Here is a 19798-nt window from a genome sequence, read left to right on the forward strand (position 1 = left end):
CACAGTTTATGAGTTCAAGCCCTGTATCAGGCTCTCTGCTGACAGCACAGGGCCTGCTTGGGATGGTCTCTCCGTCCTCTTTCACTCATTCTTTCTCTCTCTCTCTTAAAATAAATAAATAAACTTAAAAAAATAAAAGGGATTCCATCAGTCTTTGTGAATAAGTCTGGTTTCCCCTCCCTCCTTGAGAGCTTTGGAATGGCCCTGACCTTGGTTTGCCCTTCCCTGACACGGAACTTCCCATTTTAGAGAGTCTGGTTTTTCTTGGTGGATGATGGGTTGGGGAAGTCAGAGAATGGACAAAAACCTGGGACCAGACTTCCTCCCAGAGGCTGATGGAAGAAGTTGTATCTGAAGAAAATCGGGTCCAAAGGGGGAACATCATTATTCCTGGATTTAAGGACTCCGATAGAGGGTGGGGAGAGAAAGAGGCAGGCCGGCAGGAGCCTGCACATCCTTGGCCCCCTGGGCCCATCCCCACCTGCCCTTAGCATGCTTCTCCTCTCCCAGCACAGGCACGCGGCGGGAGGTCTACTCAAGCTAGCTGGAGTGCTGGACTACCTGTACCAGGAGGTGAGATTTGCAGCTCCCCGGGACCACGGGCCCTGAGTTTCCCTTCCCCAAAGACTCCTCGGGCAGCCGGCAGGAAGTTGCTCTTCCAAGGGCTGATGCGGCAGGTTCCGGCTTATTCTCCAGTGGCCTCCACTGAGACCGGGAAAGTGGCCTCAGGAGGGAGGCCAAGACTGAGGGGAAAAGCAAAGTGGAGAAGCCAGTTTTCTTGCCTTTTCAGAAAAACCCGGGTCAGGTATATAGCTCTTCACAATCCAAGAAGAGTTTTGAGCAAGACTTCTGGAAGAAGAAGGGATAGAGCACTGGGGTCTCAGTGGCCCTCCTCTTTCCTGAGGCCTCTGAGTCTGAGGCAGTGACAGCCCAAGGGCCTTCCCTTTCTGGCCTGACCATGATGAGCAGGGGAGCTCTGTGGCTCTCACCCCAACCCTTTGATCCCCGGGGAGGCGGCTTTTCTGTCAGGATTACAGTCCCGCTGCCACCAAGGTCCTACTCCCCTGTTGACACTGTGGTGGGGCGGTGTTCTGCCCCCCCAGGGGATGGTGAATGACACCTTTCCACAGTGGCAGTGCCGGCAGCTTTGGAGAGACCCCAATCAAGCACGTCCCAAAGGAGGGACTTAACCAAGGAGAGGCCTGCCGTGTTCAACCACACACCAAACAGGCTCAAACCAAGGGTTCCAGAGAAGCCCCTGGGCAGCAGTGGTGGTGACCTTGCAAATGCTCACCTTCTCCCTCGTATCCTCCTAGGTCCCCAAAGCGTTTGTGAACCTGGTGGATCTCTCTGAGGCTCTGGTGGTTTCTCACTGGCACCAAGGGACTCAGCTCAGGTAAAAAGGGAAGTGAAATGAAACCAGCATTTTGTTGATTGGCTGCCGTGTGTCAGGCACAGCACGGGGCACGTCGTGTCCCTCAGTCCTATGAGAACGACCCTACCCTTCGTCCTCCCCGACGTGTGCCTCCTCCTCCTACACCTGTAAGACTTCCAACTTTTCCTTCCGTACTCCCTAAGCAACTTCCAGGGTCCCCCCACCAGCTCCCTTCTTCCCCCATGGACAGCATGAATAGCCAACATCGCAACCACGCTCTCATCTCTGGCTTGTTTTAACCGGCAGCCTCGCAGAAGAGCCCTGTAGATACTCAGGGGAGACCTTGAAGCTTTCCGAGGTTGTGACACAGTGGTCCTATCTGGTGAGCCCACCCTCAGACACTGGTTGTTGGCCCACAGGGACAGGTGATCCCGGAGGAGAACGGGGGTGGTAGGAACGAGGGAGCAAACTTGTTCATGTCGAACTTCTTCCATAAATTCAGGTCTAAGTCAGGGACCAAAGAGAGCTACCCTTCCTTCACTTTCTGGCCATACTTCGGTACTCTCTTGAGCAGAGTGGGGACTAACTCCTGGTGGGGGGCGGGGGCGGTGGTGGAACCTAAAGTAAAAGATCAAGGGGTGTCTGGGTGGCTCAGTCGGTCAGGTGTCTGACTCTTGGTTTCAGCTCAGGTCGTGATCTCATGGTTCATGCGTTCATGAGTTCAGCCCGTGTCGGGCTCTGAGCTGACAGCACGGAGCCTGCTTGGGATTCTGTCTCTCCCTCTCTCTCTGCCCCTCCCCCACTCACACTCTCTCTCAAAATAAATAAAGTTAGAAAAAAAAAAGATCAAAGAGAATTTTGCAGATTCATTCTGAAATGCTTTTGGTTGTCATCACCACTTGTACCACACGTCCCTGGCTGGTGAGCTGGTGGTGCCCAGGGTGGGCTTGCTCCCCAGACCACAACCCATGGGCAAGTCAGGATTCCTAATGATGAGCATTCTAGTTTAGAGAAGAGACCCAAGGGAGCGTGGATGGCTCAGCGGGTGCCATCGTCGCTTCCAGCAAACAGCTCAAAGCACAAGTTCCTCCTGATGCGTGTTAACACGATGATTTAAAAAAAAATTTTTTTTTTAAGTTTACTTATTGTGAGAGGGTGGGGAGGGGCAGAGAGAGAGAGAGAGAGAGGGGAGAGAGAGGGAATCCCAAGCAGGCTCCTCACTGTCAGCACAGAGCCCGAGGTTGGGCTCAAACTCCCAAACCGTGAGATCGTGACCTGAGGCAAAACCGAGAGTTGGACGCTTCACCGACTGAGCCCCCCCAGGCGCCTCTAACATGATGATTTTTATTTAAGAAGAAAGCCCTATATGAAGTTATATACAGCACTTCCCACTTTGGAAACGACAATTTTGGAGTGGTCAATAGCACATCCCTCCACGGAACCCCGCCCTTGAGGAGAGCGTGGGGGCCCCAGCTCGTGGGCTGGGGTGCACTTCGCGATCACCCAGAGAATATACTTCAGGTTCATCTCTGGTATTACGTGATGCTGAGGCTTCAGAGGAAAACGAAACCCTGATGTAGTTCATCAAAGGGCCCCAAAGTATGAGACCAGGGGGAGCTTCCAAAAAGCATGTCATTCAGAACCGCACAGAGGGGCAATTCTGACCCGGGGACCTGCTCTGAACTCCCTGGTGGGAGGATGGGGCAGCCTGGCCTTGCGGGGACTCAGGTGGCACACTTCTCTGCTCCCTCCTTCAGGAGAGCTGGGACCGTCTCCTGGCCTCCAGCAAGTACAACAAGGAGGAGTCCTTCGCAGTGGTTTTCCAGCCTTTCTTCTACCAGACCCTACCCTCGGTGAGTGAGGGGGGCTGCGAGGAGGTGGGACCAGCCCTCCCCCCGCCCCTCTTCCCTCCACAGAAGCCAGGCTTCCGCAAGCCCAGCATGTGCCGGGGGAGAAACGCCGTGGTACCCTCTTCTACTTTCTTGGCGGTTTTGCCACGGGGTTGGGTGGCCCCATGAGGCGGGTTCTTAGAGGCACAACAGCCCAAAGGTAGAGCATGGACTCTACCGGCCAGACAGGTCCTGACTCTGGAATGGGCCAGCTGTGTGACCTCGGGTGAGTTGTTTGCACCCTGTGTGCCTTGGCTCTTCATCTGCGGGTTCAGGGCCATTACTAATATCCTCTCCCTCTAGGGTGATTGTCAGGATTGCTTGAGTAAATACACGTATGGAGCCCAGAGCGGCACCTGTGTCTGGGAGGCCCTCGGCTCCTCTGAGCTCTTGTGACCGTTTGGGATAGAATTTCCAGGGCAGAACACCACGTTCCTCCCTCTGCACACCCTACACCCATCCCTGGAAGGGAGGGGACTTGGAGTTGCCCCCACCCTTCCCCCAGGTCACTGGGCAAATGCCTCTTGCCCCCGCCCCCCCGGGGCTGCCCAGACCATGAGCACCATGGTGGGTTCGTGCACGCTCGGCAAGGTCTCTGAGGCCTTAGCATCTGGGATGGTCCCTCCCTCCAGGCTCCTGGATCCTGCCTGTTGGAGTCCCTGTGCTCCCTCTAGGGCTTCAGGGATGTCCAGATAGTGGTTGGAAATGAGGAGGAGGAGTATTCATTCCCATCCCCCCACCCCCACTCAGAACACACATGATTCACTTCCCTGTCACCTGCTCCTTCTGCCATGTAGCTCTGTATGCACAACCTGATGATAGGGAAGAGCGGCCAGACCCTCGACCTGCCCCTGCAGACCCTCACCTCTGAGCCTGACCTCAGACAGGGTCCTTTAGGTGCCCACCAGTAATGGTGGCACTTGGGGCTGAGAGAGAGTCTGGCGGGCCACGCCATCTCTGCCAGGGAGGCTCAAAGTGTGCGGCGGGCCACCCCATCCTAAGGGGCAAAAGCAGGTTCTTATTTGGTTCCGTTTCAGGGGGAACAACCACTCCAGGATCCCAGCACACTCGCCTTGAATCTCTGGAGCAGCATGGTGAGTGGCTGGGGGTCGCGGGGGGTGGGGGGGGCTGCCGTGCCAGCTGGGGCTTCGCACACAGGAAGAGAGGCAGGACCTCCACCGCCACACCCACTGTGCCCCCTGCTCGGACGGAGGGGCTCCGGGTTGCCCGCAGGACCCCGGACGATGACTCTGAGCCACCAGGGGCCCTGCGCGCACCTGCTGACAGCCCAGGTCTGAACTCCTGGGAGTTTCACCTTCCCATCCGGGGCTGGGCTACCGCGGTCCTGTTCTTCGCAGAGGCACGGGCATCTCCTCCGCATCTGCACAGGCCACTTTGTTTGTGGATTGGGCTCACATAGTAGTTCCAGCCCAGATTTCCCTCACCATCGTGTGGCTCAAAGGCACAGGGTGGTGGCTGTGATGAGCGTGGACTGTGAATGAAGAAGACCTGGCTTCCGTTCCTAATTCCACCCTTCACGAGCCGTGTGAATACAAGGTCTCAGCTCCCGTTCTGCAAAACCCTTTTCATAACCCCTGACGCAAAACGTGTCCTGTGCATGGCTTATTCCTGGCCCTACTGGCCCTCAGTGAGGACTCACTACGCATTGGCCCTTCTTACTATACCTGTGACAAGCTTTCCCCAGACTACGAAAGTCCCCCTGGGCCAGCTGGGCTCAGTCACTGGGTGGGATAGAACCTCAAAACTGTGAACGTTTCCAGGGCACTGGACAGAGACCTGACTTTGCCATTTTTTCCCCATCCAAGTTGCCCTATTTTTAGAATTCTAGTGATGGGAACTTGGTTGTCCTTGTTCTTGGTTAGGAAACTTCTCTCCCTTTCCTCAGTTGGTTTGCTGTGCCAAGACCGTGAGCCACTGCATTCATTAGCCCACACACAGGCACACGTTAGCCAGGAGCAAGGAGAGTAGGCAAGGTCCCCAGATGGCCCATGGCAAGGAACTCACACTCCCCTTTGGAGAAGGCAATGATTGCTTTTCTGATTTCTTTGAATAAGGATCCTTTAGTGGGCCTGACCCTTGGGCAGGATATTTCCCCCAGGAAACCACTTTGCTGCCCATCTCCTGTGAAGGGCAGAGAATAGGAATGTGATCCTTCCTGCAGGAGCTAAGCCCCCTCCACCCTCTCTCTGGGGGAGAAGGACTGATTCCAGCTCAGCCAAACCTCCTCCTCCTTCTATGTCCGCTTTCCCCCAAGCAACACAAGGGCACCTACAACATGCCCCACCCTAGGCTGGGTCCTAGGAGGATACAGGACACACACCAGATGACCTCTGCCCTCATAGAACCTAGGGTGTAGCTGGAAAGGTCAGGCAACCCAGAAGAACAAGAGTGAACTTGACCTCAGCCAGCAGTGATGTGCTGGACTGTGTACCCAACAACGATAGGAGAGAGAGGTCAGAAGGATCCCGTGGGGACAGAATTCCAAATGGCTTTGTAAGGTGTGTCGGAGGAGGTCAGGGTGGGCATTCCCAGGCAAAAGGACTTTTGTGAGCAAAGGGCATGGAGGAAAGAAGAGCCAATGCACTGGCAAGGGGCAGTATGAGGCTGGTCTGATAAGAGAGGAAACCTGAGGATAAGGAGGCCCTGAGAAAGAATAATGTACCCGGAATGCCAGAAAGAGCAGATCCAGGGAAAGGCTCCTTTCCCTCCTCTCCCTCCTCTCCCTCCTCTCCCTCCTCTCCCTCTTTTCCCTCCCCTCCCTCCCCTGCACACATGCCCTCCCTCTCTTCCCTCTCCTTCTCCCTCTCTACCCCTTCACCTTGCTATTGGTCGTCACTGGTGGCAGAGGCAACAGTGGCAATCTTTGCCTTTATTGAGCCCGAGTGTCATCCTGCACATTGACACAGGCACCCGGCACCACAGTGTCCTACAACCCACTTGAGGGTGAGGATAAGGATGAGGCTGAGCAGGCCCACAGATGGGAACAGACTCAAGGCCAAAGGACCATGACATAGTAGGTGTCACAAGGGCTCCGAGGAGGAGGAGGCAGCTCTCCTGGGTGGGCAGTTACCCCCACTCTGTCCTGTCCAACCAACCCCCAGTTATTTCCCAATGAGAGTTCTCGAGGTCCGGGCAGCCAGGCCAGCAGAGAAAGAGGGGCTTCCCTGGATGTGTCACTCTCCTGGCTTCCTCATGGGTGACGTGCCAGACCATCCATGGCTCCCAGAGTGAGCAGAGCTGCGAGAGTGAGTGGACAGCTCCTGCAGGCATGGGTTAGTCCATAAGAAATGAGGAATCGACCAGGTCTGGGCAAAAGTACTGGGTAAAAAGCCAGAAACCCGGAGTTCCGGTTACACCTGTGTCTTTGGTTGTAGCGTGAGGCGAATCGTGTGGTCTTTCTCGGCCTCTCTTTTCCCTCCTTGCCAGAGGTGTGTGATGATCCTCAGCGAGCCTCAGAGGCCTTTAGCAGCACGCACGAGTGGTTCATCCTTGGGTTCACTCTTGTGTCTTCCTAGGGACACAAGGAGGGCAGGCGTGTCTCTGCCTTTATCTCCTTGAGTCTCTGCTGTGTTGGGTTTGAGACCACAGAGATGAAAGCCAGATAGGTCTATCCAAGGCCACGTTCACAGACACAGAGGGCCTGGAATGAGGGCCACTCTCATATGTGGGGAGCAGAGAGGGTCCGACATAATCGCTGTGACCACAGGGGCCCAAGTTCCACCACTTTTCTCCCCCACGCTGCCCCCAGACACCACAGTGGGGGTGGCTGTGCAGGCCACCCCTGCATCTGTTCTCCCTGGCCAGGCCCCAGGGTACACGTAAGCTCTGAGTGAGGGCCAACAAAGGAAAGTTGCAGATACCTGCAAGAGAGCAGCCCCACTTCTGAAACACTCCTGGAACCGCCCTAGCATAACGTGCCCCCAGACTGCAGCTGAGCTCCTGACACAAAGCTGGGGGATTTTGTGAAGACATAATTCATTCCCTTGGTCCCTTCTGCCCCCATCACCGCCTCCTCAGTAATTTCTGATGATTCTTATGCAACACTAGTTCTGAAGAAACCCACCTTTGGGGAACTGGATCCTTCCAGCAATCACAGACCCCCACTGCATGCCAAGCCCTGAAATTCCCTCAGGAATTGCTCAGCTGAGTGGGAATTCTCCTGGGAGAGAATGTCTAAGGTCCTCCCACATTCCAGTTAATTCCAGTGTGGCAGGGAGGCTGTGGAGAAGAGATGTGGGTGATTCCAGGACTGAGGTGTGGAGCGAGAGCACAGAGACCAGCCCCCACTGTCCCTGGAGTGCATGTGAACTTGTACACGGGCACAGGGTGGCAGGCGGAGGGACAGTGGGAGGGGATGTTTGGCCTGGCTGCCTCATTCTCCATGCTGCCTGAGCACAGAGGAGGGTAGAGGGTCCAAGCAGTTGTAAAGGGCATTAGAGGAGTGGGAAGGATGTAGGAGACTGATAAAGAGACATTTGAGGAAAGGCTCTTAAAGGAAAGTGTTTATTCAAGCCTATGAATTTCCTCTCTTTAAGGTCCTTAAAAAATGGGCTCTGCTATATCCATTCTACCAGAATTATTAAGCGTGGCTCTCTCAGAGCTTCTTTCCAGACTCTCTTATTGATTACATTCTTGAGAGATTGGAGAAGGGAAGAAGGCAGGCCAGATTGACACCGGGTCACTGAACACTCCCTTTCAGAGCAACCTTGAACATTGTGGGCGGGACCTCCCATTTCCAGGAGTGCCCACCATCAGAATAAATCTGAAAGAAGGTAGGGACCCCAGTTCCTCCTCCAGCCTTCGAGCTAAAAGGTTGCCACCCTTTTTCCAAAAGGTCAATTACACCCTCTTATCTGACTTTGTCCATTTGGGTGAAGAGCTAATCCCAAGAAGGGTAAAGTTCTTTCCCTGGTTCTTGTTTATGGCGAGATGCTGGGATAAGATATTGCTGAAGAATCTAAAATCCTCGTGGAGGATGGCGGAGCCTGTGACTGAGCCAGACAGAGCGCCCCATCCCATAGCCTCTTGCCTCTTGTCAAGTCATTGGAAGGGAGGTGAGGGACAAAGGTGCCCAAGAGTCTAGTACCTGTGGGCAGTAGGGCTGACCGTGAACATGAGGTTCCCAAATGGGAGAAAATAGCAGTGCAAAAGGAAATGTGTCGTCTCTCGAAGTTGTGGTATCTTTCAAGAGTTTATGTATCATAAGCATTTAAAGATAATGAAAGGAACTTTTTAAAAATGTTTATTTTGAGAGAGAGAGAGAGAGACACAGAGCACACATGAGCCTGAGAGGGGGAGAGAATCCCAAGCAGGCTCCATGCTGTCGGCACAGAGACCAACGTGGGGCTCGATTTCATAAACCATGAGATTGTGACTGGAGCCAAAATCGAGTCGGTGGCTCAACTGACTAGGCCACCCAGGCACCCCAACAAAAGGAATTTTAAAAAAAAAGAAAGCCTTCCCCCACTGAATTCTTCAACTGCCTTCATTTTCCCGTGTGGCCTTGAGCACGTTCACATCGGTTTATCACCTGCTGGGGCCCCTGCTGACACACGCACACTATTCGATGGCGCTGTTCCACGGGCTCCGGTTATCATTTAAGTAGTTGCCTAGATCAGCACTGAGCCCACCATTGCTCATTCCCGAACCGCTAGATGTTCAAGTTGTTTGGGAGTGGGGGCTGGGCTGGGCCCCACGTCTGTTACTCTGATTAAAGACCTAGGACTTGAGCCAGAAGCCATAGCTCGTCTCACTCACGGCCACGTAAGCAGTGTTCAGGTAACAGAGGCTCTTCCTGCCTCCTGGACGCGGGCTTACATACCACGGGAAGGGGAGCCGAAGGGAGAGGGTGCATGCTTTACACAAGAGCCAAGGGTTTGTCCTTCCTTCCCCCCTCTGCTCTCCTCTCGGAGGGAAGTTTCGTCAGCGCTGGGGTCCCAGTCCCAGCTCAGCCTGTCTGGCATTCCATGCCTCTCTCTGTAACATCAGGAGGGGTGGGCTGGGCATCACTGAATCCTCCCGTGCCCTGGGCCTCACCTGGGGCTTGCACTGGGACCTCCTGGAGGGCTTGTTCAAATGCACAGCACTGGACCCCACCCCAAGGTTTCTGACTTGAGTAGGTCTGGGTTGGGCCTGGAGATTTGCATTTCTAATGTGTCCCCAGGTGATGCTGGTGCCGCCAGCTGGCCCAGGATAACACTCTGAGAGATGCTGGGCAAATGAGTCTCTGTCATTGGCACCCCAGGATGCGGCCACCTATGCAAGACTTCTCTGTTCTAAAGATCACCTCCTTTTCCAGATGGAGCCAGCAGGACAGAAAGATGAGCCATTCAGTGCACGAGACGGAAGTCCGGTGAAATGTCCCTCTCAGGTAGGCCAGAACTGGGGACGGGAGGGAATCCCTTGCTGAGTTGGGGACCGAGTTGGGGCCACGAAGAAGTGGGCTTTGCTGTGAAGTGGGGTCTTCCCTGGATGAGACATTAGCCCCGTCAGAGGCTTGGGTTGGCTCTTCGAGGCTGGGCACAGCTTTGCACACCTGACACGCTGAAGGTTTACACCGGCGGGTCAGGAGAGCCGTGTCCGCAGCACCGAGGCCCCTTCCACACCTGTGGAGGGCATAGGACCAAAGCCACAGCTTACCTGGTCCCAAATGTGAGGATGAGCATCTTGAATAACACACCCGACATGTAGTAGGCATAGAGTTAGTGCTGCTGAGTAAATGAATGAGAAAAGGAACACCGAACATAAATCACTAGAATTCTTTTTATCATTTAATGTGAGTCCGGTTTTGGGCTTTCTTACTGAACTGGTAAGTTTGTTGTTGTTGTTTTTTGGGGTTTTTCTGTTTTTTGTTTTTGTTTTGTTTTTGTTTTTTTACTGGGCTGTAGGAATTAGATCATTTGCCCTGTTTCCCTCTTTGCCTTGGCTGCCAGGAAGCTTAAAATTCAGTTCCCTTTCTGTGGAAATATATGTACTTTGCCTGGTAGCATGAAACTCCAGTACAAGCAGGAGATGCTGACTGTGGCAAAGGGGACATTTCAAAGCATTAGTGAGCCCTCTCAGAGAACTAACGAGCAGCGCGGAGAAGAAAAGCCAGATGATGGTTTTCTCATCATTTCAAGGATGCTATGAGCGTTCCAAACTGACCAAAGGCATTACTGTGTAAGAAAGCCTGGTGGTTAAACGATACAGATTTCTGGGTCATGATTATAACGTATTACCTTCCTCTGCAGGAGAATCCCTTTCTGTTCACCTACAAGAACAGCAACTACCTGCCCAGGCTGCTAAAATCTCCTGAGGAGCTTGAGGTAGGCTCGGGTTTTCTGTGATTGACAAACATGCAAATGAACCAGGGGCGGTACCCCTTGCTGAGTCTTTGGAAGTTTCTATGTGGTTCCCTGGAACCCCATGAGCCCCTGGGGAAGGGTCAAAGGGTCAGGTGTGTGACCGCCCCGTTAGTGCTTGAAGCAGGCCAGCCCTATATCCCTGTCTTTGATTTTTTTTTTAATCTTTATTTCCTTTTGAGAGAAAGAGAGCATCAGTGGGAGAGGGACAGAGAGAGAAGGAGACACAGAATCCAAAGCAGGCTCCAGGCCCTGAGCCCAGAGCCTGATGCGGGGCTCGAATTCACAAACCGTGAGATCGTGCCCTGAGCCGAAGTCAGACCCTTAACCCCTATCCCTGTCTTTAGAACGGCCTCAGCAACCAGCATCCTGAGGCTTCACGGGGCGTGGTGGGGTGCTCAGCACTGCCTACTCCCTGTTTTCTTCTGACATAAACCAAGAATCCTCAGGCTCTCCCCAAATCACCGACGAGTCCTTTTAAACTCACCTGAGGGCTTAATCTGAGGAGAAAGTTAAGAAAAAGCAGAGGAATGCGGTGAAGCGTGAAACCAGACAGCATGGAGGCCAGAAGGCCTTCGAAGTTGGTGCACGCCCGTGGGGGCCGCCTCGTGCCTCCTCACGCCTCCCTTGGTGCTTGTCTCAGGAGTCCTTCTCTGATCTTTCCTGTCAAGATGAGCTAGGGCACCCTGCACTCCTCTGGGGAGCTGAGAAGCACTTCAAGGCTGATGTCCTCACTCTCAGAGGACTGTGGACCAAGACGAGTTGAGACGAATTCACTCCTACTCCCATCCCCACCAGTGGCAAAGACGACGGCCTGGGTCCCCAGCAGAAAGCCTGAGAGATACAGCAGGAAAGACTCTTGATTTATCATCATGTCCCTCACGTTCTAACCGATACCTCAGCGTGAGGATATACCTGAGAGGCAGCAGGGCGCTCTGGGGTTCAAATCCAGGCTCTTCCACTTACTGGCTCTGTGTCATTGAGCAAGGCACTTACCATCTCTGTGACATGCTAGTCACAGCCCCACCTCACAGAGTTGTTACTAATGATAAGCTCATACACGTAAAGTACATGAAATAGTGTCGGTACGCTCTGAGCTCTATACAAGCGTTGCCAGTATTTGTCATCTGGTAGGAGGCAGTGACACATTCCCTCAAGATACGTTTATTGAAAGCCTTCTGTGTGCCACTAGAATGCAAGCAGGGACTCATCACTATTTGTTGAATGGCTACGTGGCTGGGTGGGCAGAGGAATACCAGGCATAAGAGATAAAGCCACAGATAAAATCCATTGCTCGTCCCAAGGAACTCAGCCTCGTGGAGCCAATCAGCAGTCGCGGCATGACTCTAATTAAAGTTTCCGTGGGTATTCTGGGAACACAGAGGAGGCGACTGACGGGAGAGAGGTGACATAGTTTCCCAAAGAAGACCAACAACCCCAGCCTTGAAGGATGGCCAAGGGGGTGACCCGGTAGATGGACGTGTGGGAACGTGGAGGGAGGGGAGGGTGAGGGGGGAACGGAGGTAGACTCGGGCAGAGGCATGGAGAGCACGAGAGCTGGGTCCAGAGCTGGTGGTTTAGAATGTCAGGGTCCTCTTAGGATGCGCCAAGGGGGATGGACTTCGTGCGGATGTTAATACAGCAGAAATGTATTTTTTTTCAACCAACACACATTTATTGAGCATCACTGTGCACTGTTCTGGGCTCCGAGGATACAGTGCACCAAACAAGCAAAAATCCCTGCTTTCACTAAGAATTTGGGGGGGGGAGGGGTGACACCATTATATTATGCTGAGAGAGGGAGAGCATCAACTCTATGGGTTCAGAAGGCTGGGGAGGAAGCCCACAGGACTGAAGGCTGTAGATGCTGTAATATTCCAGGCAAGAAGTAACACGGGCCTGAGGGGGCGCCTGGGTGGCTCAGTGGGTTAAGCATCTGACTTCGGCTCAGGTCATGATCTCACGGCTTGTGGGTTCGAGCCCCGCATCGGGCTCTGTGCTGACAGCTCAGAGCCTGGAGCCTGCTTCGGATTCTGTGTCTCCCTCTTTCTCAGTCCCTCCCCCACTCACCCTTATCTCTCTTTCTCTCTCTCTCTCTCTCTCTCTCTCTCTCTCTCTCTCAAAAAAGATAAATAAACATTAAAAAACCCTATTTTTGAAAAAGAAGTAACACAGGCCTGGATGAAGGTCAAGGCACTAGAGGGGAGGCGACAGGATGGGGAGCATTTAAGAAAGGATTTTGTGGACACTCAGATATGAGTGTTCATAGAGAGGGAGGGATCTTAAGGGATACCTAGCTTTCTATACTAAGGGGTGCTTTCCAAATACAGGCCCCACTTCTCACCCAATTTCCTATGTTGCAAGATCCATTTCTCCTTCTCTGTGCCTCTCATTTCAGGTGACAGATGCAATGGAAATCAGGTGCCCTGACAAGGACCCCTCCAACACGATTCCCACTTCAGGTACATGGCTCAAATCAAGCAATTTTTAGCCTCATTTGAGGCTCGAAATCATCAACGTAAGGGCAACCTTAACGGGCTTTCCACACAGTCTGGGATACATCAGAGAGGGGTTTTTTCCAAGGACAATAGAAGTAGCTCCTGATGTGTGTTTGGAAGTTCGTGTCTGTGTTTGATTGTTCTTGAGCTACAACATGATAAAACCAGCAGCAGAAAGCATTGATTAAGCGTTAACCGTGTACCACGTCTTGTCCTGCGAAGAGCCCAGGATGAGTTGAGTGCGCTGCTGTCATTGTCCCTCTGCCGTGGAGCCTTAATGAACCAGTGAATTTTTTCTCCAAAAGACAAAACAATCTTTAAGCAGGAGGCGGAAATAACCGGTCCATACGTCAGAGCCATAGGCAGGAGGCACTCATACACTGCACGGAACAGGAAAGCACGCCATCTTAGAAACGTGCTGTTCTCACTGCTTCTCAGTATTTCCAAAATGACTGTTGCCGGGCCGTGAAAATGAAACTCGTGGAGTTTCATCCTCCCAGGTGACATCCTCCCAGAAAGGGGCCGGCTAAGGGCTAAATCTTTTCTTCTAGACGAGCCTGTCTGAGAGTGATGGCTGTGTGCATGTGACCATGGGAGGTCATGGAGCGGGGGTTGCAGGGAGGAGGCTGTACGTTGACCTGTAGGACTGACCCCATCAGTGCAGGAGCATTCCTGCAACAGTGCGATAGGTTCCCTTGCTTGGTCCTAGAGGGCGACTCCTTTGTTCATTGATTCATTCACTTGATTATTAGGTGATTGTCGAATGCCTCCTAAGTGCCTTCCAAGACAGAAAATTAGGTTTGGAGATGTCACAGCGCCTAGCAGGGTTCTTTCAGGGATGCACATCTTTGTCATCAGACTGTTTTCTTTTGCTGAGCGTTAGTAGAACAACAAAGTGTCAGCCTACCTTTCATGCAGGTCTTAGCTCTCTACGCTCAAATTAAGCCACGTGAATGGCAAGTAAGTTAAAATGTTTGTAACAAACTTCAGTCTGTAACTGGTTCTTGTTCTAAGTTGCAGAACAATGGAATAGGAAATAAGGCACACACACACACACACACACACACACACACACACACGCACACACAGCGTGCGCGCGCTCGTGCGTGTTTAATCTTTAGATTTTTATCCCCTTCATACTTGGTGACAACTTAGTCCTATTGGTTAGTTTACTAGCAGAACTCTAGCAGCAGAAACAAATTATCAGCTTCCTACACAGGCTGTCTTACAGCAAAAACACAAAGATGTACATATATATGTATGTCCATGCATTTGCATGTATAGGGACAGAGAGAATTTGAATTTTTTAATCGCCAGTCTTTACAGAGAAATGATATCCATCCCTTTTTTAATCTTATCATTCTGAGAGGATGAGCTATAAAGTATTTTGCAATCTTTCCAGATTATGTTCCTGTCATAATGATAACCAATCCCTTAGAACGTATCTCAACATCTGAAAGCAGATAAAATGTGAACCTTTTCTTTATCCTCTGACCCTGAAGATTATTGTGTTTATTGGCATTTGAAGATGGAAGCACAAGAAATCTTAAGACCTTGAGATCGAAGATACTCCAGTGATAGGGACCGTCTGAATAAGCAAATGGGTACATTTAGGTCTCCTCGATCTAACCAAGTGGGCATGGAACCAAAATGCTCTCTCGCTCCAACTGGGTGACAGCCATCCTAAATGAGAGCTGGGCCTGCCCTTCTGAGTCCTGCCTGAAAGGTGTCATTTAGGAAAATGACCACTGCTAACTGGGCAATAATAAAAAACACATTTCATTAGCACGTGTGATCTGTGAATGGACATTTTAACCATCCTTGTGATTGTTGGGGTAGTTAAAAGAGAGTTAGCACAGGGCCACATTATTAGTTTTTCTTGACAACTGTCCTATTTCTGGCAAGGTCATTCACTCCTCTGGAGATCATGTTTGCAATTTCTGATTGAGATGATGGTATCTGATGCATACTTAAAGGAGCAGATTGTCTTATCTTTATATCTCCAGTGACTCAGCACATAATAGGAGCCCAGTAAATGTTCACTGAATTAATTTTGTTAATGTTTATTTATCTTAAGAGAGCACGCAAGCAAGTGTGAGCAGGGGAGAGGCAGAGAGAATTGCAAGCCGGCTCCGTGCTGTCAGCACAGAGCCGAACATGGGGCTTGATCCCATGAACTGTGAGATCATGACCTGAGCCGAAATCGAGAGTCAGACACTTAACCAACTGAGCCACCCAGGTGCCCCTCGCTGAATTAATATTAATGAGTATTTCCAATGTAGCAAACCAACAGTTTTCAGGGTTGGAAAAGATCTTTAAATCCAACTAGATCAAGGTATCTGCCATTAAAGCAATTTTTCACTAAGACTCTGTATAAAATAACTGTTTTGCCTTCAGAGTTCTTTTCAAAAACCTGCCGTGTCCCCTTCCCTAGTGTTTCTCTTCAACCATCCACAGATACACATAACTAACCAAAAGTGATGTCTCAACATAGGGTACTGCCTTCATCAATAGGCCACAGCCCTTGGCAACCTGGATGCCTCACTCATGCCCTCTGGGGCCCACAGGTGATGACCCTCTTCCTCCAATCTGTGAGCCTTTTGGAATGAGATAGAGAGAGTTGACACAACTTTTTTTATAACTAATCGGTATTTGGTAGCAAAATAAATAAATAAAAGCTGCCGAGTTTTCTTCCCAGTCAGTGCATACATGCTCTCTCTAAGTGCTATCTCCTGTGGGCTTTCTAACTTTGCACATACTTGCATCATTTTATATTACCCCATGGTCTGCCCCTAACACAGTTGGGGTAACTAAGAAAAATATGTTGGGCCTGGCAGCTGACCTGAGGTTTTCCCAGTGAGAAAAAGAGTAGCATTTTGCAAACAAAAGAGTAACAATACGGAGCCGGGGGACATGGCTCCTGGCTCTGTACTCAAGCTGGCTATCTTGATGTCAAGCTGCTAATTCCATACTGGGGGAGAAATTCACAGTATTTGAAAATAGAGAACTACAAAGCTATTTATATGCCACTGTCACTAATAGTATAAATCTAGAACAGTTCATTCATTTAAGACATTGGCTCCTTTGTAAGTCCTTGATGTTCTTTATTATACCCATTTGACTAAAATGAGCTACTCAAAAGCCGATATGAAAAATGCCCTAGTTACAGAACCGGGAGATCATTAAGGGTTTCACTTTGTTATGACCCAGCACTGCAATGACCCTGGAGATGCTTCTGTAATCATCACCTGTTCATGGGTCTTGTGATTTAACCTCATCTATGACTAGGAAGCACTGATGCCCCACAGGGAATAACAGCCCACCTGTCCCCTTGCTCAGTCCACTGAGCAAGTTCAAAATCACCCAAAGACACTTGGACGCATAGGTATTCCCTTCCCTGCAGTGCCCATCATTTAAAGCTTTGAGAGCTGTAAAGTCTCTGACACAGAGCCACTAACTTAGCCTGTAATTCAACTTAGCACATTGCTTGAGCCCCTGTGCTCCCTAAGGCACAGATTGCTTCATACAAACTCACACTGAAGTACTTCCAAGGCACAAACAAGGTTCTAACATGGTGCCAGCAGTTTAGCACCGTTGTTAACATAAGTTAGCATAAGTCCTGAGAATCAGAGGGCACAGGAGCTGGGTGGCCCTAGCTGACAATTGCGAGGAAAGCTGCTTTTGTCAGATTATGGCTGCACGTGGTTTAAGCTCTTGGGGTATACAAGACAAAGCTCCAAAGTGTCAAGTCTTCTCCTCATTCTATAGTCTACCATTTTCTTACCATTCGTGATATTTCATCATAGCTTGGATGGCCTTCTGATAAGAGGCCCCCTCTGTAGAAATCTTGATGAGTTATTGATGTATTTATCAACTCATTTCAGGGTGGTGGACAGTTTGTACCAGATAATGTTTAGCTAATCAGCCCACATAAATTTAATCTTATCGCTAAGTAGTTCTTTCCCCAAGGAGAGCAATTGCTAAAGTGCTTTGCTGTGTTTCCAGGCTGTGTCTTTGTCATGCGTGATGATATTAACAAAGCTCAAATCAAGGTCTGCAGGATGTTAAACAAATGAAACCTGTCGGGCTCTATATTAATAAAATCCCAGATAAGTCAGACCCCTCCCACATAGTCTTGGTTTGGTTTATTATCTCTCAAAGGAAATCCTTCAGATCTATCTACACATACACACACACACACACACACACACACACACACACACACACACACACATAGATGTGCACATGCATGCACACGTGTGTACGTTTCCTTTCTGTCTGCTACAAATTTAGGCGGCGGGATGACCAGTTCCAGCTGCCTCTTTAGCAAACTATAATGAGCTTTTGAAGCAAATCTGCCCATCGCTTCCACATTTTACCAGCTTCAAAGATTTCCCCTAACCTTTGCCCCCTAGCAAGTGTTCACAGCATTCACTGTGGCTATCATACATTATGGCAACAAGAATATAGTGATTGGCTGTCATCACCAGCAACTAAAATAAGCCCTCTAGAGTTGAGGGAAGGAGGTCTTACTTTCTGTTGGGTTGCCTTTTTTTACCCATAGCCCAATTTCTTTGAGAAGAGGTCATTTTAAAGTTCTCAGGCTCAACCCCATGGATGTGTGCTAATGTGTGCAGCTGGCTTTGTGATTTGATATTGTTCTTCTAACCACATAGCCTTACCCCACCCCCTCCCAAGACCTACTGAAGCAGAAACTCTGAGGGTAGGAACCGACCATCTGCGTTTTAACAAGCTCCCCAAATGATTCTGATGCACGCTCAAATTTGAGGATCACTAATCTATATATTTTGCATACACACATTCACAATTATGTATGTGTTCGTTTGCATGCTGTCATTAGAAGAGGCAGGGACTTTTACTTTTCCAGTGAGAGCAGATCCTCAGTGGGAGTGGCAGCTTCTCATCTGCAGATGGTATGGAGGTGAGGTAGACAAGATGTCTCCATGGAAGGAGCCAGGACCTGGAGATCCCTTTGAACATTGTTTTCACTGAGTATTTTTTAAAATTTTTTAGCATTTTACTTATTGTTGAGAGAGAGAGAGAGCAGGGGAGGGGCAGAGAGAGAGGGACACACAGAATCCAAACCAGGCTCCAGGCTCTAGGCTCTGAACTGTCAGCACAGAGCCCAATATGGGGCTCGAACTCACGAACTATGAGATCACAACCTGAGCCAAAGTCGGACGCTTAACCGACTGAGCTGCCCAGGCGCCCGTGAGCTGATTTTTTTTTTTAACAGGATGATATAAAATTTTATCTTCATTATCAACAGATCCTGGAATAGATTAAGTGTTGGTTACATCTCCACGCCAACTCCTGCCTGACTCCCAGACCACATTGCCAGGAGCCATTTCAGGCCCTGAGGGTAACTGCTCACCTTGTGGCACCAGGTTTCACCAAAGGCCCCAGAATCCCCTCTGAAATTTGGGTCCACCTCCTAGGTCCTGAGCCCATGTGCAAGTGCTCCAAGGAAGAGATAACAGTCAGGATCCACGGCCTTATGACAGGCTTGTGACAGATTTAGTATCTCTGCCCAAGCTGAATTACAATTACAAATGGACTTTCTCTCTCAGTTTTCCTGGAAGATCACTCACTTTCAGAGGAGATAAGAACCCCTGTCTTCCATTAACTGGTGTGTGCGTTCTCAGTTCACAGGCTGAAGCTGGCTGACATCAAGGTAATCGCAGCCCTGGGGGACTCTCTCACGGTGAGTTACCCCAACTGTGGGAGGAGCGGGCAGGGGAGGAGATCTGGATTAATGGGAGAACCCGGAGAGAGGAACTCTCATGACCATGGTCATCTCCCGCCCCCCTCCGGTCCCCATGTCCGTCCTAACCTCAGTATTCCTCTCCCGACGCTGGGATGAATGAGCGAGTAGGAAGTGGGGGGACCTCAGAGGGAGCAGCCGTGACAGAAGTGACCCAGCCCAAGTCTCACAGTCTGGTAGCATTGGGCGGATTGGACTAGGTCTCACGCACAGTGTGGGGCTCCTTCAAAGACCAGGCGCTGGTCATGCAGGAAGTCAAAGGAGGGTGAAGAGAGGATTAGGCAGGAGCAGGTGTTAATGGGGTGGGGGGCAGGGGGCAGAGGAAGACAAGGTACTCAGAATGATGCCAGCCCATCTCTGCAGCTGCTCCATGATGACCCCTCAGGCCTGCAAAGTGCTATCCAATGAAAGAAAATCAGGCCCTTTGAGAGACGGGGTAGAGGTTCCCGGACACAAGTTTCCATTTACTAGTCGCCCATTCCAGACGCATCCAGCTGCTGTTCTCTGGGTCCGTAGAATTCAGGGTCTCCAGGAGAATCTTCCCCAAAGACCAGTAGACACCTTTCATGTCTGTGGCTCGTTAGCATTTCATCTATCCCATCGACATCCTCGATACAATCTTCTGAAACATGACTTACCTTAAACTTAACCCAAAAAGAAGACGGGGCCGGGTAGGTGCACTGAGTGCCCACGACTGCATAGCTTGCAGGCACTGGACCAGGACCAGCACTCATGAGTCCTGACTCCAAGTCCAGAAGCCTGTCCCTGTACTGTGGCTGTGCCCTCCATGACCCCTCAGCGATTCTTTACCCCAAACACCCTACTGCTTGTAACTTTCCGGAAGAACAGGCAGGCTGGTCCTTAGCACTGCTTATCCCAACCATTTC

The 19798-nt window shown here is 50.8% G+C and overlaps 1 protein-coding gene across 1 annotated transcript in view; it reads left to right on the forward strand.

Annotated features, from left to right (window-relative positions):
- The window catches only part of PLB1 (phospholipase B1), a 143141-nt gene that overhangs the window by 56997 nt on the left and 66346 nt on the right, over positions 1-19798 (forward strand). The window contains exons 11-19 of the mRNA XM_078444836.2: positions 511-573; positions 1317-1396; positions 1682-1757; positions 3133-3228; positions 4302-4358; positions 9584-9655; positions 10518-10592; positions 13027-13090; positions 18793-18851. Coding sequence (XP_078300962.2) covers positions 511-573; positions 1317-1396; positions 1682-1757; positions 3133-3228; positions 4302-4358; positions 9584-9655; positions 10518-10592; positions 13027-13090; positions 18793-18851 — 642 coding nt within the window. The remainder of the gene's footprint in view (positions 1-510; positions 574-1316; positions 1397-1681; positions 1758-3132; positions 3229-4301; positions 4359-9583; positions 9656-10517; positions 10593-13026; positions 13091-18792; positions 18852-19798) is intronic.

This window comes from Panthera onca, chromosome A3, assembly GCF_046562875.1.
Source record: "Panthera onca isolate mPanOnc1 chromosome A3, mPanOnc1 haplotype 2, whole genome shotgun sequence".
Classification (NCBI taxonomy): domain Eukaryota; kingdom Metazoa; phylum Chordata; class Mammalia; order Carnivora; family Felidae; genus Panthera; species Panthera onca.